Source organism: Rhinoraja longicauda, chromosome 11, assembly GCF_053455715.1.
Source record: "Rhinoraja longicauda isolate Sanriku21f chromosome 11, sRhiLon1.1, whole genome shotgun sequence".
Classification (NCBI taxonomy): domain Eukaryota; kingdom Metazoa; phylum Chordata; class Chondrichthyes; order Rajiformes; family Arhynchobatidae; genus Rhinoraja; species Rhinoraja longicauda.
In genome coordinates, this window is record NC_135963.1 from 11,194,497 (window position 1) to 11,212,916 (window position 18,420).

The 18,420-nt window shown below is 45.2% G+C and overlaps 1 protein-coding gene across 1 annotated transcript in view; it reads right to left on the reverse strand.

The window, feature by feature from the left end:
* The window catches only part of abca4b (ATP-binding cassette, sub-family A (ABC1), member 4b), a 163,714-nt gene that overhangs the window by 134,214 nt on the left and 11,080 nt on the right, over nt 1–18,420 (reverse strand). The window contains exons 2-6 of the mRNA XM_078408264.1: nt 15,224–15,332; nt 12,157–12,250; nt 11,010–11,151; nt 9,122–9,265; nt 1,706–1,829 (exon numbers count right to left, since the gene is read on the reverse strand). Coding sequence (XP_078264390.1) covers nt 1,706–1,829; nt 9,122–9,265; nt 11,010–11,151; nt 12,157–12,250; nt 15,224–15,289 — 570 coding nt within the window. The 5' untranslated portion in view covers nt 15,290–15,332. The remainder of the gene's footprint in view (nt 1–1,705; nt 1,830–9,121; nt 9,266–11,009; nt 11,152–12,156; nt 12,251–15,223; nt 15,333–18,420) is intronic.

Sequence of the window (18,420 nt, forward strand, 5' to 3'; positions counted from 1 at the left end):
TGGTCACAGGGAGAACAGACAAACTCCGTACAGACAGCACCCACAGTCAGGATAGAACCCGGGTGTTGTTTGGCAGCAACTCTACCACTGCACCACCATGCCGCCCATGAATCTTGTGATGATGAATTAGCTATTATTGCCTGTAATACCTAATATTTAATGCCTCTTCAGTGACTGACCTGGCATTGCCCAAGTTCAGCTACAACTCCAATCTTTCTATTGCAAGTCAAATCAATCTGAGTTTCTTGTCATGTGCAAAAACACGGTGAGGTAGAGTTACAACGAGAATCTGGCTTGCAGCGGCATCACAGGCGGCACGGTGACGCAGCGGTAGAGTTGCTGCCTTACAGCGAATGCAGCGCCGGAGACTCGGGTTCCATCCCGACCACGGGTGCTGTCTGTACGGAGTTTGTACGTTCTCCCCGTGACCTGCGTGTGGATTTTCTCCGAGATCTTCGGTTTCCTCCCGCACTCCAAAGACATACAGTCTTTGGCCTGGTCTAAGTGTAAATTGTCCTTAGTGTGTGTAGGATAGTGTTAATGTGCGGGGATCGCTGGTCGGTGTGGACCGGGTGGGCTGGAGGGCCTGTTACCACGCTGTATCTCTAAATCTAAAAAACTTTTTAAAAACATCAACTCAGATAATACACAAAAACATGAACCATATGGAAATTCTACAAGACAATGAAACTAAAAAGACTGAAAGAAACAAGACAAAACTCAATTAAAAAACAAGATGGTGGAAGAGGTGGTCCATTGCTGAGATAGGATTAGGATTGCATGGGTCGGTTCAGGAACCTGATGGCTGTAGGAACCAATTTTCTCCAGATCGTCGGAGGTTGAGGGGAGACTTGAGAGAAATATATAAAATTATGAGAGGCATAGATAGGGTAGACAGCCAGAACCTTTTCCCCAGGGTGTTGAAATGTCCAACATGAGGAGGCACAGCTATAAGATGAGAGGGGGAAAGTTTAATGGTGATATGACAGGCAATTTTCTTTAGGCAGAGCGCAGTGGGGGCCCGAAGTGCATTGTCAGGGGTAGTGGTGGAGGCGGCCATGATGGTAGCATTTAAGAGGCTGGGGTGGGAGCTGCTTTATGTCCCCGTCGTCCACACTGGGTAGTTCTACGAAGCTGGCAAAATTTGCAGCAAAGCAAATTGGAGCGACTAGGCTTGTATACACTGGAATTTAGAAGGATGACAGGAGATCTTATCGAAACATATAAGATTATTAAGGGGTTGGACACGTTAGAGGCAGGAAACATGTTCCCAGTGTTGGGGGAGTCCAGAACAAGGGGCCACAGTTTAAAAATAAGGGATAGGCCATTTAGAACTGAGATGAGGAAAAACTTTTTCAGTCAGAGAGTTGTGAATCTGTGGAATTCTCTGCCTCAGAAGGCAGTGGAGGCCAATTCTCTGAATGCATTCAAGAGAGAGCTAGATAGAGCTCTTAAGGATAGCGGGGTCAGGGGTTATCGGGAGAAGGCAGGAATGGGGGACTGATTGAGAATGATCAGCCATGATCACATTGAATGGCAGTGCTGGCTCGAAGGGCCGAATGGCCTACTCCTGCACCTATTATCTATTGTCTATTGACTAGGTGGGCCGAAGGGCCTGTTTCCGAACTGTATCTCTAAAAGTTTAAATGGGCCTTTTTGCAATCCCGACATTTATTGTGCATGTAGCAGCCCCAACCACACTTACCTGTTCAGGTCGCACTTGGGCACTGACGAGCTGATGAACAACAGAGTCTGAGAGCCCAACGTCTTTCAGTAGAAAGGATGTCAGTGTTTCATCCTCCTTCAGAATATCTGTGATTCGAATACCTCTCCCTTAAAATGAAACAGGAATATCTTGAACATAACAAAATAGTAAAATTAAAGACACCTTGACATTTCAGCTTAGTTTCTAACTTTGTTCAGTCAGTCAGAATGTAAGATAGCAGACCATGTATACTTAAAGTACAGGAAAAATAGAGGCAAAGTGCTGGTGTAACTCAGTGGGACAGGCAGCATCTCTGGAGAACATGGGTAGGTGATGTTTCTTTCGGGTTGGGACCTTCTTCAGACTGATTGTGGTGGAAATTGGGAGGGGTGGGGGGGGGGGAAGCTGGAAGAGAGGAGGGACAGAACAAAGCATGGCTAGTGATAGAGTCATAGAGTCACAGAGTGATACAGTGTAGAAACAAGCCCTTCGGGCCATCTTTCCCACGCCGGCCGACATGTCCCATCAACACTGGTCACACCTGCCTGCATTTGGTCCTTATCTCTTCAAACCTGTCCTATCCATGTACTGGTCTAACTGTTTCTCTAAAAAACTTTTGATGATTCATTTGATCAAAACTCTTCTTGACTTTGAATGCCTATGATCAATATCGCCAGAAACGTTCATGTTCTTAACAAGAAAATTCACATGATCTCTGGTTGATCCAATAACTGAAGTCTCTCCTTTGACATTCACTCTTATTAATCTCCTCCAAGGCTGTTATATCTCAACACTCTCCGGAACTCAACACAATTCCTCAACTGAGGCTACCTGTGAAAATCAGCTCAGCCACCCTCCTTTTTTGGACTCGATGCTTCTATTTGTGCTTTGTCCCACCAAAATGCAACGTAACGCAAAGCAGCAAATAGATTTGTGTCGGAAGGAACTGCAGATACTGGTTTATACTGAAGATAGACACAGAATGTTGGAGTAATTCACCAGGACAGGCAGCATCTCTGGACTAACGTCTGACGAAGGGTCTCGACCTGAAACGTCACCATTCCTTCTATCCAGAGATGCTGCCTGGCCCGCTGAGTTACTCCAGCATTTTGTGTCTATCAGCATATAGATTTTATGCACTTTTTGTGTACAAAGTTGATTTATATACAAAGGCTCTGTCGCGTACATACAAGTTGGACATCAAGTCAGGTGAAAGTACTATAACATCCTCGTAAATCTTCTTAGCACACTTTCCAAGTTTTAGATTTAGATTTAGATTTAGAGATACAGCACGGAAACAGGCCCTTCGGCCCACCGAGTCCGCGCCGCCCAGCGATCCCCGCACATTAACACTATCCTACACACACTAGGGGCAATTTTACATTTACCCAGTCAATTAACCTACAAACCTGTACGTCTTTGGAATGTGGGAGGAAATCGAAGATCTCGGAGAAAACCCACGCAGGTCACGGGGAGAACGTACAAACTCCGTACAGTACAGCACCCGTAGTCAGGATCGAACCTGAGTCTCCGGCGCTGCATTCGCTGTAAGGCAGCAACTCTACCGCTGCGCCACCGTACCGCCCTAAGGGCATCTTTGCTCTAGCTGGGTGAACAAAACTGAACACAAGACTCCAAATGCAGAGGAAGGGACTGCAGATGCTAGTTTATATCAAAGATAGACACAAATTGAAGATCGACCCCAAATGTGGCCTCTTAGACATCTTGTACAGCTGCAACATAACGTTCCAACTTCTGTACTCAGTTCGTTGAGTCATAAAGACCAGCATGCCAAAAGCCTTCTTCACCACCCTTTCAGTGACACCACTTTCTTTTGACTTTTTGACAACAATAACTAAATTTCAATGGCATTTAATGGATGCGATGTGTGTTTGGACATCCTGACAATGCATCGCTGCGCAAAATAGATGCTTGTTCTTTCTTGCTTTTACTACAGTCAATGACACATCCCTTGACCCCTTACTCATTAACCCAGAGTTTTAAAGGTGCATTGTTTTATTCTGCAATTCAAAGCAATGACTAAATCCAGTCATCATCCACTTTATGTTCATAATTCACCCTGACCGCAATGACTTACACACTGTCCCCATCTCCTTCATGCCCTTCACGGGAACAATTGTTGGGCTGTCCCCACCGGCTGTAAGGAGCATCTCAAGAAAAGGAGTGAGGAAGAGAAGTCTGGTGAGAATTTCAGCTTTAGCACGTTGGCAGCTGAAGGCAAAGCTGCTACTGGTTGAATTTAAGGAAGATTAGGTAGTCAGAAAGGGTGGTATGCTAATATTTAGATGGATTAAGGGTCTTACATCCAACTCATTCCATAGCTTGATAGTCTAACAGTTGATAACAGAAGATCAATAGTTTTTATCAGAAGATTAAGATGCATGAGACCCACAGTTTGTTTGTTTGGATTCAGAACCACCTCACCTTTAGAGGACAGAGGGTTGTGGTGGAAGGTCGCTATTCTGGCTGTAAGTCTCTGACTTGTGAGTGTTGTTTGTGATATAAATAAACAACTTGGACATAAGTGTAGAAACAAGGAACTGCAGATGCAAATTTATATAAAAAAGACACAAACTGCTGGAGTAACTCGGTGAGAGGTGGATTTCAGGTTGGAACCCTTCTTCAAACCCTTCAGATTGGGAGCCTTCTTCAGGCTGAGTCAGAACCTATCCGCCCAGGGTGAAAATATCAAAGGCTACGAGAGGGTATAGCTTTAGGTTGAGAGGGACAAAGTTTAAAAGAGATGTGTGGGGCACGTTTTTGTTACACAGAGTGGCGGGCACTACCAGGAGTGGTGGCAGAGTCAGGCACAATAGTGGCATTTAAGGGACTTTTGGATTGGCACATGGATGTGCAGGGAATGGAGAGCTATGGATCAAATGCAGGCAGAGGAGAATAGTGTAACTTGGATCATGTTTAGCATGGGCATTTGGGGCTGAGGCCTGATCCTGTACTGTTTTCTTTGATGTGTAGGAAAGAACTGCAGATGCTGGTTTAAATCAAAGAAAGACACAAAATGCTGGAGTAACTCAGCGGGTCAGGCAGCATCTCTGGAGAGAAGGAATGGGTGACGTTTCGGGTCGAGACCCTTCTTCGGACTGATGAACTTTGATGTTCTACGTTCAATGTAACAATTCATTTCCCAGAATATTCAAGTCTTACCTTCTCTAAGACTATTTTTATAGAGATAGAGATATTTTTATAGACTATTTCATAATGTCATACAATGCGGAAACAGGCCCTTCGGCCCAACTTGCCCACGCTGACGAACATATCCAATCTATACTAGTCCCACCTGCCTGCGTTTGGCCCATATTCCTCTAAACCTGTCCTATCCATGTACCTGTATAAATGTTTCCTAAACGTTGCAATAGTCCCTGCCTCAACTACCTCCTCCAGCAGCTTATTCCATACACCCACCACCCTTTGTGTGAAAAAGTTACCCCTCAGGCTTGTATTAAATTCCCCTCCCCCACCCCCCCCCCCCCCCCCCCTCAGCTTAAAGGTGAACTTCTGCACATTGTTGAAGATTTAAAATATTTTTATAATATAGAAAAATGGATGTGTACAGCACAGGAACATACAACCTGGTGTATGTGTCAACCATGATGCCAACTAATCCAATCTGTCATTAGGATTGTCATTAGGATCCAATCTGTCATTAGTCCCATTATAATGGGAAACAGAATTTATCATGGGAAACAAGGAAATGGCAGAACAGTTAAACAAGTTCTTTGGTTCTGTCTTCACTAAGGAAGACATAAACAATCTCCCGGAAATACGAGGGGACAGAGGATCTAGTGGGAGGGAGGAACTTAAGGTAATCCACATTAGTCAGAAAATGATGTTAGGTAAACTGTTGGGACTGAAGGCAGATAAATCCCCAGGGCCTGCAGATAATGTGGATAAATGTGGGGTTATCCACTTTGGTGGCAAGAACAGGAAGGCAATTATCTGAAAGGTGTCAGATAAGGAGAAGGGGAGGTGCAACGAGACCTGGGTGTGCTTGTACATCAGTCACTGAAAGTAAGCATGCAGGTACAGCAGGCAGTGAAGAAAGCTAATGGCATGTTGGCCTTCATTGTGAGAGGATTTGAGTTTAGGAGCAAGGAGGTCCTACTGCAGTTGCACAGGACCATGGTGAGACTGCACCTGGAGTATTGTGTGCAATTTTGGTCTCCTGATTTGAAGAAGGACTTTCTTGCTATTTAAGGAGTGTAGCATAGGTTCACCAGTTTAATTCTTGGGATGGCAGGACTGACATATGATTAAAAAAATGGAGCGACTGGGCTTGATTTCACTGGAATTTAGGATGAGAGGGGATCTTATAGAAACATATACAATTCTTAGAGGATTGCACAGTGTATATGCAGGAATAATATTCCCGATGTTGGGGGAGTCCAGAACCAGGGGTCACAGTTTAAGAATAAGGGGTAGGCCATTTGGGACTGAGATGAGGAGACATTTTTTCACCCAGATTTGTGAATCTGTGGAATTCTCCGTCACAGAAGGCAGTGGAGGCCAATTCACTGGATGTTTTCAAGAGAAGTTAGATTTAGCTCTTCGGGCTAAGGGAATCAAGGGATATGGGGGAAAAAAGCAGGAACGGGGTACTGATTTTGGATGATCAGCCACGATCATATTGAATGGCGGTGCTGGATCGAAGGGCCGAATGGCCTACTCCTACACCTGTTTTCTATGTTCTGTTTCTATGTCTGCACATGGTCCTTGTCCCTCTATTCCTTGCCGTTCACGTGTCTGTCCAAATGCCACATATTTCGCGGCTGTAGGGAATCTGTCGTTATCACCTCCCCTAGCAGCAGATCCCAGACACCTACAGTATTATCTGTGTAAAATCCTTGCCTTGCACATCACCTTTCAGCTATTCACTTTCTCCTTTACCCTATGCCTTCTCATATCTGATTACATAAAAACCCTGACTACCTGTCCTATCTGTACCTCTCATCATTTTATCTACCTATCATATCATATCATATCATATATATACAGCCGGAAACAGGCCTTTTCGGCCCACCAAGTCCGTGCCGCCCAGCGATCCCCGTACATTAACACCATCCTACACCCACTAGGGACAATTTTTACATTTACCCAGCCAATTAACCCACATACCTGTACGTCTTTGGAGTGTGGGAGGAAACCGAAGATCTCGGAGAAAACCCACGCAGGTCACGGGGAGAACGTACAAACTCCTTACAGTGCAGCACCCGTAGTCAGGATCGAACCTGAGTCTCCGGCGCTGCATTCGCTGTAAAGCAGCAACTCTACCGCTGCGCTACCGTGCCGCTACCGTGCGCTACCTCTATCAGGTTGCACCCTCAGTTTCTGTTGCTCCAGAGAAAACAAACCAAGTTAGTTCCTCCTCACAAATCTTTAAACAATAGTTGCTCCCACTATCTCATGTGGTTGAAACTTAAGTGTCCCCTGAGCTCACAGGCATTTTGGGATGAACAATATTGCCCTTTCTCCACTCTAGATCCATGGCCTTTCATGTGCTGTAGATTGCCTAGCTATCTTTCAGCACCAAATTATATGTGCAAGGATAAACCAGTTCAGAACTTTGAATTTTACTTGTCCTATGAACAGCGAAGGCCTGTACAAAACCTGAAGGTAGAAAATCATCTGTATTTGTAGAACAAGAACAGAGGGCTTTTATACAGTAGCTTGAAGTCTTGACAGCTCTTCTATTAACACAGCAGTTACAACAGCCGAGTACAAACATGGTCCGACATTACTGACAAAACAAGTCCCTTGATCCAGGAAGATGATTTTCAATGTACTGTAATAATATTAACTTTAATGTGAATGAGTCAGGAAAGTGTGGGTTCAAGGTCCTGTACTTGAAGCTTCCACAATGTAATCCTGGCTAAAGGAACATTTCCAATTGCAGCCCCAGGTAATAATATTGTTGCTAACGAAAGGGATATAGGGAGAAAGCAGGAATGGGGTACTGATATAGGATGATCAGCCATGATCATATTGAATGGCGGTGCTGGCTCAAAGGGCCGAATGGCCTACTCCTGCACCTATTGTCTATGTTTCTAAGTACGAAGCTAGGTGATTGGGATGTTAAATATCCCAATGCCTCAACCTGAAAAGAAACATAGAAACATAGAAACATAGAAAATAGGTGCAGGCGTAGGCCATTCGGCCCTTCGAGCCTGCACCGCCATTCAATATGATCATGGCTGATCATCCAGCTCAGTAACCTGTACCTGCCTTCTCTCCATACCCCCTGATCCCTTTAGCCACAAGGGCCACATCTAACTCCCTCTTAAATATAGCCAATGAACTGGCCTCAACTACCTTCTGTGGCAGAGAATTCCACAGACTCACCACTCTCTGTGTGAAGAAATGTTTTCTCATCTCGGTCCTAAAAGACTTCCCCCTTATCCTTAAGCTGTGACCCCTGGTTCTGGACTCCCCCAACATCGGGAACAATCTTCCCGCATCTAGCCTCTCCAACCCCTTAAGAATTTTATATGTTTCTATAAGATCCCCCCTCAGTCGTCTAAATTCCAGCGAGTACAAGCCTAGTCTATCCAGTCTTTCTTCATATGAAAGTCCTGCCATCCCAGGGATCAATCTGGTGCACCTTCTCTGTACTCCCTCTAAGGCTAGAATGTCTTTCCTCAGATTAGGAGACCTAAACTGTACACAAACAGGACAGCTACTCCTGATGAAAAGTTACTCCTCAATCAACAAGTAACCACTCCACTATAAAGACTTTGGGACATTGTCCCCTTTGCCACGTGTGCAGGCTGAATGCAGAATGTGGTAGCATCTGTAAATTGTACTCCACTTGCAAAATAGACTAAGCTAAAATGTATTTTGTGTGTTTTGTTGCTTTTTATTGGAATGACTGTAGGGCAAATCAAATTCCTCGTATGTTGCAAAACATACTTGGCTAATAAAGTATGATTATGATTATGATTAATAGGTGAAACCAAATTTCAGAGGTGAAAGACATTACATAGACGTTAAAATGTAAATTATACTGTGTCCTTAGCGCAAGTAGCCTCCATGTGTAACCTGGTCATTGTTGGACTTTGCTTATTGTCATGTGCCCGAAAATGTACCTTCACTTCAGAAATGAGAAAGGCACAAAGTGCTGGAGTAACGCAGCATCTCTGGAGAACAAGGTTGGATGACGTTTCGAGTCGGGACCCTTCTTCAGACTTGAAACATGACCAGAAACATCACCCATCCTGTTGCTGCTCCTGACCAGCTGAGTTACTCCAGCACTTTGTGTCTTTCTTTGGTATAAACCAGCGTCTGCAGTTCTTTGTTTCTTCACTTTGTAAACAATTTGGTTACAAGGTGCTCCGAGATGTGTTGAGTTCACAAGAGGTAATTCTGGTATAAATGCATGTCTACTTGCCTGCGACTTTCCTGGGGTTGGATCTGAGTGTATCCATCAGGTCAGACAGAAGGTGCACATCAGTCCAGATTATGCTCAGTTTATGAATTTCAGGTTTATCAAACACCAGCTCTTGAGCGTCTGCATATACACGTGCCAGTCTAGAAAAAAGTCCAGAAGCACACAAACATGTTAGCTTTCCATACAAGAAGATCCAGTCTGCACTAAAAAAGTATATGAAGAAGGGTTCCGACCCGAAACGTCACCTATTCCTTTTCTCCAGAGATGCTGCCTGACCCGCTGAGTTACTCCAGCTTTTTGTGTCGATCTTCTGCACTAAATATAACCTCACACTTATCCACATTAAACTGCATCTGCCATGCATCCGCCCACTCACACAACCTGTCCAAGTCACCCTGCAACCTCATAACATCTTCCTCACAGTTCACACTACCACCCAGCTTTGTATCATCTGCAAATTTGCTAATCCCTTCATCCAAGTTATTAATGTATATTGTAAATAGCTGCGGTCCCAGCACCGAGCCTTGCGGTACCCCACTAGTCACTGCCTGCCATTCTGAAAGGGACCCATTTATCCCCACTCTTTGCTTTCTGTCCGTCAACCAATTTTCTATCCATGTCAGTACCCTACCTCCAATACCATGTGCTCTAATTTTGCCCACCCATCCACCGGCTCTCCCCTGTCAATTTTCCTAGTTACATCCCCAAAGAATTCCAGAAGATTAGTCAAGCATGATTTCCCCTTCGTAAATCCATGCTGACTCGGAATGATCCTGTTACTACTATCCAAATGCTCCGCAATTTCATCTTTTATAATTGACTCCGGCATCTTCCCCACCACTGAGGTCAGACTAACTGGTCTATAATTTCCCGTTTTCTCTCTCCCTCCTTTCTTAAAAAGTGGGACAACATTAGCTACCCTCCAATCCACTGGAATTGATCCTGTTCCTGAAAGGGCGGCACGGTGGCGCAGCGGTAGAGTTGCTGCCTTACAGCGAATGCAGCGCTGGATATTCAGGTTCGATCCTGACTACGGAGTTTGTACGTTCTCCCCCTAACCTGCGTGGGTTTTCTCCGAGATTTTCGGTTTCCTCCCACACTCCAAAGACGTACAGGTATGTGGGTTAATTGGCTGGGCAAATGTAAAAATTGTCCCTAGTGTGTAGTGTTAATGTGCGGGGATCGCTGGGCGGCGCGGACCCGGTGGGCCGAAGGGCCTGTTTCCACGCTGTATCTCTAAATCTGAATCTATAGAAGAGCTCTATCTAGCTTCTCTGACTAGTTTGACTGTCCTGATTAAATTTTAATAATGGGCAACTTACAACCCAGCGGTATGAACATTGACTTCTCTAACTTCAGACAACCCTTGCTTTTTCTCTCCATCCCCTCCCCTTCCCAGTTTTCCCACTAGTCTTACTATCTCCTACTACATTCTACGTTTGTCCCGCCCCTTCCCCTGACATCAGTCTGACGAAGGGTCTCGACCCAAAACGTCACCCATTCCTTCTCTCCAGAGATGCTGCCTGACCAGCTGAGTTACTCCAGCATTTTGTGTCTACCTGATTACATTTTTTCTTTGTAGGCCTCGTTGGCACCTTCCCCAAGCTAACAGTGATCTATTCTACATTTTCCTTGAGCTTCGTCCCCATAGATCTCTCGTTTTCACACCTTACGCTTCCATTTCTCTGTGTCTCCCTCTTCCTTGACTCTCAGTCTGAAGAAGGGTCTTGACCTGAAGCATCGCCCATTCCTCCAATCCAGCGAAGCTGCCTGTCCCGCTGAGTTACTCCAGCATTTTGTGTCTATCTTCAGTGTAAGCCAGTACCCACAGTTCCTTCCTACACAACTAGTAAGTGTGGTTATGGATCCATAAGTTATACTTACATGGAATTTCTGTAGTTTGAAACCACACCGGGCGATTCTCCGAAGGTGGGGTACTGGAAGCAGGGGTTGTTCAGATTACAGAAAATGCCCTGTAACCATGGCAACATTCCTGCAGAAGGCATGGCTTTGTTGGGAAAGTGGCCTAAAGAGGAAAAGAAAAATGCAAAAGTAATTTCAAAAGGTTGTTGTTTCTAAGTTTACTTAATGACTCTTTCTTAGAAACTTCTTCAAATTCTCCTTTGAAAACAAAGGTGGCACAACCAAACAAAGGAGCCCTGTTTTCCCCCCTCTGCTTCTTGCCATTGTACGAATACTTCAGTCAATCTAAGAGGTTTGGAACCATATCAACTATTCAGCTTCAGCCAAGGCACCAGAAAGCTGCTCCTTGATGCAGGGCTATTGTTGGTATTCTCTGTCTATGAAGTATGCACCACTTGGGGAAAAGGGATTGATGAATCAGGGCAGCCTGTGGTGTGCAGTGATTATTCAGACCAAAAACAGACAGGGACTCCAGCCAACAATATTCAATTTAAAAAAAAAACAACTTTACTCTCAGCAGCTTCTTCCGGATGTTGCTGGGTTCAGTTTCAAGTTCTGGAGTTTCAAAGGCAATGTCTTCATCATTTCAGCAACTGAGGTCCATCTCAATGATTGAGACATAGTGATAAAGGTAAACATAGAAACATAGAAAATAGGTGCAGGAGTAAGCCATTCGGTCCTTCGAGCCAGCATCGCTATTCAATATGATCATGGCTGATCATCTAAAATCAGTACCCCGTTCCTGCTTTCTCCCCATATCCCTTGATTCCATTTGCCCTAAGAGCTACATCTAACTCTCTCTTGAAAACATCCAGTGAATTTCCCTCCACTGCCTCCCGTGGCAGAGAATTCCACAGATTCACAACTCTCTGGGTGAAGACATATTTCCTCATTTCAACTTGTCTGGCCTCCCCCTTATTCCTAAACCGTGACCCCCGCACTCCCCCCACATGGGGACCATTTTTCCTCCATCTGGTCTGTCCAATCCCTTAAGAATTTTACATTCCTATAAGATCCCCTCTCATCTAAATTCCGGTGAATATACTGTATGCCCAGTCGACCCATTCTTTACAATGTAACAATGTACATAAGCTTTGCTGTTACTCACATTCATGTTGTTGATACAGAGGATTTGATTTCCGCAGCCAAACCAAAACCAGGAAAAGAGAGAGAGGCCAGACAAGTTCCATCAGGAAGCGGAGCTGGGTAAAGATCAGAAATTGGCTGTTAGTTAACGGTGACATTCAGATCTGATAGACTCGTGTTTGAAATGAAGCTTTAAGAAACAGCCTGGTATGTTATTTTGCTTCCAGTTTACCCTCAATTGAATTTAATTTGATCGTAGAGGTTATAATTTTATTAACCAGTTCTTCCCACTGCTGGGTGAGTAGTAATCATGTCGATAATTCATTGGAAGCAAATCCATGGTAGTTCAAGATGTGGTCCATAGTATCTAGGGTTGCCAACTTCCTCACTCCCAAATACGGGACAAGGTGATGTCACCGCCCCGAGCCTCACGTGTCCTCACCCAGCCAGTGGCCACGTGCTCCTGCTCCACCAATGGTGGCCGCCCGAGCTGGGAGGCGGGTTGCTACTTAATCTCCGTTAGGCGGTGCCCCGGCCTCCGAACTTAGACTGTCTGGAGCTAAAATGTTGGAAACCTGGAGTGTCTGGACTTAAACTGTCGGGACCTACAGCGTCGGGGCCTACAGTGTCGAGGCCTTCACCATCCGGGCCTACAGTGCCCCCCGGGCCTAATACCGTATTAGGTCCGGAGGGCGCTGTAGGCCCAGATGCTGTAGACCCTGGGAGCACCGCCCCACGGCCCACGTGACCTCACCGTTTAACCCTTATTTGGGAGTGAGGAAGTTGGCAACCCTACTTATATGGGACAAAGGCGGTCCCATACGGGACAAACAATTTAGCCCGAAATACGGGATATCCCGGCTGATACGGGACAGTTGGCAACCCTAATAGTATCCCAATGCTGAGGTAGGATTAGGGTCATGCAAGTCGGTTTAAGAACTTGATGGTTGTGGTAAAGTAGCTGTTCCCGTACCTGCTATTCTTCACCATTGTTGTGTACCTTTGTCAGTGTGCAGGAACACTGTGATCAGAATGTATCAGGCATAATTTCCTATTGGGGAAAATTCGTAATGTCCCCTCACAAACTGCAACGGTTTCAGAACCCTAAATCTGGCCACTGTTCAAGTTGGCCGTGTGCAACATATTATGTTGTACTGCAGAACTGATAAGTGGTTTGTTCTTAGTTACTGGGAGCTTCATGAAGTGCAATCGTTTAGTCTAGTTCAGTTTAATTTAGAGATGCAGCATGGAATTAAATCCTTCGACCCACCAGGTCCATGCCAACCATTGATCACCCGTTCATACCAGTTCTACGCATTCCTATTTTCGTCTATACTCCGTGCACACTAGGGGTAATTTACAGACGCCAATTAAACTGCAAACCCAAACGCCTGTGGGATGTGGGAGGAAACAGGAGCACCCAGAGGAAACCCACGCAGTCACAAAGTGAACGTGCAAACTCCACACAGACAGATAGGTCAGGATCGAACTTGGGTGCCTGGTGCTGTGAGGCAGTGGCTCTAACAACTGTGCCACCATCAACTAAGATTAGTTTAAAAACGCAAAGAAAAGAAAAGAAAAATCAACAACATTGTCTTTGACTAATAAATGACTAAACCCCGGATAAAGAATCTGGAATAAATGTCACACCATATCTTGAAAAGCCGAAATAAAGCTTTTGTACCACAGGTTACAGCACTATTCTAGCTAAACTCAGTTAGCATGAAAGTAATAATAGATAGATTATCAAACCAGCAATTTGTCTGTCAAAAATCAATAGTCAGTGTCTTCCTTTTCCCTTCATTTTCTCGTTTGCCTTTGTCCCGTTATTAAATTGTTCCAGTGCTTTCATATTTGGCCCAGCAAGTTAAAGATGTGCGTGGTTAATAGAAGCCATTGGCTGTAATTCCAGAACTGAACTCAACTGTGCACAAACTGGCTGACCAAGATACACGTGAAATGAAGTTACTGAGACCCTTCTCCAGACCCGAAACGTCACCCATTCCTCGTCTTCAGGTGATGAGTGTTTGACAGCACTGGGCCTGTATTCGCTGGAGTTTAGAAGAATGAGGGGGGACCTTATTGAAATGTACAGAATAGTGAAAGGCTTGGGTAGAGTGGATGTGGAGAGGATGTTTCCATGAGTGGGAGAGTCTAGGACTGGAGGTCACAGCCTCAGAATTAAAGGACGGTCTTTTAGGACGGAGATGAGGAGGAATTTCTTTAGTCAGAGGGTGGTGAATTTGTGGAATTCTTTGCCACAGAAGGCTGTGGAGGCAAAGTCAGTAGACATATTTAAGGCAGAAATAGATAGATTCTTGATTAGTGCATGTGTCAGAGGTTATGGGGAGAAGGGGGTTAGGAGGGAGAGATAGATCAGCCATGATTGAATGGCGGAGTAGACTTATCATCATATCATATATATACAGCCGGAAACAGGCCTTTTCGGCCCTCCAAGTCCGTGCCGCCCAGCGATCCACGTACATTAACACTATCCTACACCCACTAGGGACAATTCTTTTTTTTTTACATTTACCCAGCCAATTAACCTACATACCTGTACGTCTTTGGAGTGTGGGAGGAAACCGAAGATCTCGGAGAAAACCCACGCAGGTCACGGGGAGAACGTACAAACTCCTTACAGTGCAGCACCCGTAGTCAGGATCGAACCTGAGTCTCCGACGCTGCATTCGCTGTAAAGCAGCAACTCTACCGCTGCGCTACCGTGCCGAATGCTTGATGGGCCGAATGGCCTAACTCTACTCCTATCGCTTATGGTGCTGCCTGTCCCCACTGAGTTACACCAGCATTTTGTGTCTATCTTCTGTGTAAACCTGCAAATGCAGTTTCTTCCTACACATTGTGTACGGTCACGTCCTGCTCACCGCGACTTGAAGTCACTGATAGTACAAGGCAGTAAAGTTTTTAAAAAAGGGTGACCTGAACTTGGAGAAAAATTCCGAACTCGGTCCCTGAACTTGTTTACATAACATTTGATCCCGTATTAATAGTCTCCCTGTCCCATTTCCTTCCCACTGTTCGGCTGTGTGGGAATGAATACAGTGTGTTTGCTTTGTTCACTGACTGACCTTTTGTCTCTTCCTGAGAGTCCAATTCTTCCACAGCAGGAGTGAGATTTGATTGGAGGCGCTCATTTTTCTGTCCCTGTCCCACTACAATCATTTAGCATGTGCAGTTCTAAAAAGTAAACAGCAGTGCCTTGACATTAGACAATTGAATTATTTTTAAAAACAGGAAGGAACAGCAATTGAGGAGATGATGGTGCCTGACTCACAGTTCCTTAGCTTCTTCAAAATAGCGCAGTTCATAAAGGCAGTGATTTAGTTTAGTCTTTAGTTTGGAGGTACAGCGTGGACACAGGCCCTTTGGCCCACCGAGCAAGTGCCAACCTGCAGTTACCTGCACACTAACGCTTTCCTTGGTGAGACCGCACCTGGAGTATTGTGTACAGTTTTGGTCTCCTAATCTGAGGAAAGACATTCTAGCCTTAGAGGGAGTACAATAGAAGGTTCACCAGATTGATCCCTGGGATGGCAGGACTTTCATATCAAGAAAGACTGGATAGACTGGGCTTGTACTCGCTGGAATTTAGAAGACTGAGGGGGGATCTTATTGAAACATATAAAATTCTTAAGGGGTTGGAGAGGCTAGATGCGGGAAGATTGTTCCCGATGTTGGGGAAGTCCAGAACCAGGGGTCACAGCTTAAGGATAAGGGGGAAGTCTTTTAGCACCGAGATGAGAAAACATTTCTTCACACAGAGAGTGGTGAGTCTGTGGAATTCTCTGCCGCAGACGGTAGTTGAGGCCAGTTCATTGGCTATATTTAAGAGGGAGTTAGATGTGGCCCTTATGGCTAAAGGGATCAGGGGGTATGGGGAGAAGGCAGGTACGGGATACTGAGCTGGATGATCAGCCATGATCATATTGAATGGCGGTGCAGGCTCGAAGGGCCGAATGGCCTACTCCTGCACCTATTTTCTATGTTTTCTATGTTTCTATCCTACACACAATAGGGACAATTTACAATTTTAACCAAGCCAATTGGCCTACAAACCTGTATGCCTCGAGTGTGGGAGGAAACCGGAGATCCCAGAGAAAACCCACGCGGCCACAGGCAGAACCTACAAACTCCATGCAGACAGCAACCGTTGTCTGGATCAAACCCGGTTCTCTGGCACTGTAAGGCAGCAACTCGACTGCAGCACCACTGTGCCGCCCTTTTTTAAAAGTTACCCCTCAGATTCTTGTTAAATCCTCCCCCCCTAGCTAATTAGCTGAGTCTTGTGGGCCAGAATAATTCCTGAAATTCAGGGATGGTGTTGCGACAGTTTAGTAACAATGTTGCAACTAAAAATAAATGAATATAGAAACATAGAAAATAGGTGCAGGAGTAGGCCATTCGGCCCTTCGAGCCTGCACCGCCATTCAATATCATCATATCATCATCCAGCTCAGTAACCTGTACCTGCCTTCTCTCCATACCCCCTGATCCCTTTAGCCACAAGGGCCACATCTAACTCCCTCTTAAATATGGCCAATGAACTGGCCTCAACTACCTTCTGTGGCAGAGAATTCCACAGACTCACCACTCTCTGTGTGAAGACAGTATCTGAAGTAAAAGCAGATAATGCTGGAAGTACAAAACAAGGTTCGCCAAAATCTACAAAGTGTGAAGACAAGATGACATTTCAGAAATGTATGTTTCGTCCAGAGCAAACAGAATGTTTTCTTGAAGACACAAGAGACTGCAGTTGCTGGAATCTTGTGCAAAAAAAATCAAACTGCTGGAGGAATTCAGAGGGTCATATCATATCATATCATATCATATATATACAGCCGGAAACAGGTCTTTTCAGCCCACCAAGTCCGTGCCGCCCAGCGATCCCCGCACATTAACACTATCCTACTCCCACTAGGGACAATTTTTACCTTTACCCAGCCAATTAACCTACATACCTGTACGTCTTTGGAGTGTGGGAGGAAACCAAGGGTCAGGCAGCATCTGTGGAAAGAAATGGACGGACGACGTTTCGGGTCGGGAGCTTTTTTCAGGCTGAAGAAGGGTCTCGACCCGAAACGTCACCCATTCCCTCTCTCCTAGATGCTGCCTGACCTGTTGAGTTACTCCAGCATTTTGTGATACCTTCGATTTGTACCAGCATCTGCAGTTATTTTCCTACACACACTGAAGCCATCCATCTCTCTAGCTTTTAATCATGATCATAAAGCACAACACAGAATGGAGCCATTCGGCCACTTAGTCCCACAGTTCAGCTCATTCCCCAAAGCACTGTATTATTCCCTTACAAGCATTTGTACATTTCACTTTGCCTATGCAGTTTACATCGCAGCCCAGGCAATGTGAAACTTACATTCTTTCCAGGACGTCCTTTTAGGAAGGAGATGAGGAGAAATTTCTTTAGTCAGAAGGTGGTGAATCTGTGGAATTCTTTGCCACAGAAGGCTGTGGAGGCCAAGTCAGTGGATATTTTTAAGGCAGAGATAGATAGATTCTTGATTAGTACGGGTGTCAGAGGTTATGGGGAGAAGGCAGGAGAATGGGGTTAAGAGTGAGAGATAGATCAGCCATGATTGAATGGCGGAGTAGACTTGATGGGCCGAATGGCCTAATTCTACTCCTATTCTTTATGACCTGATGACATTGGATACACCACCGCCAGTAGCCTTGTTTCAAAGTACCCCAGGCCTTGTTCAATCAGGCTCACTTCAGGATTGTGCCACCAAAATACTATCAATGCATCTCCTGTTCCACCAAGCATCCTTGACAACTGCTACACAACCATTAAAGACATCTGCTGCCTAATCCCCCACCCACCTTTTGGAAAATCTGACCACCCGACTTCCACTCCTTGCTTATAAGCAGAAACTGAAGCTGAAACAGAAAGTTATAGAGTGCTTTTCTGAGGAAACATGAGGTCTTACGTGACTGCTTTGAGTCGGTGAACCAGTCCATATTCAGAGATCCTGTGGCCAACTTCGATGAATCTGCCACTGCCGTCAAAGATTTTATCAAAAAGCTCCATTTTAAGTGATTCCCAACTGGAAACCATGGATGAACCGTGAGATCCATTCTCTGGTGAAGTCTAGGTACACTTTCACAAAGACATCAGATAATTCTGGACCAGGTTAGCATCGAGTGACCACGCGGTCACCTGTCTATTGCAGAAAGGCCTGCATGCTGATAGCCGGTTACAAACTGAAGTCGGGTTGAATCGCTGGTAGTAACGCATCCCTGCCCGACG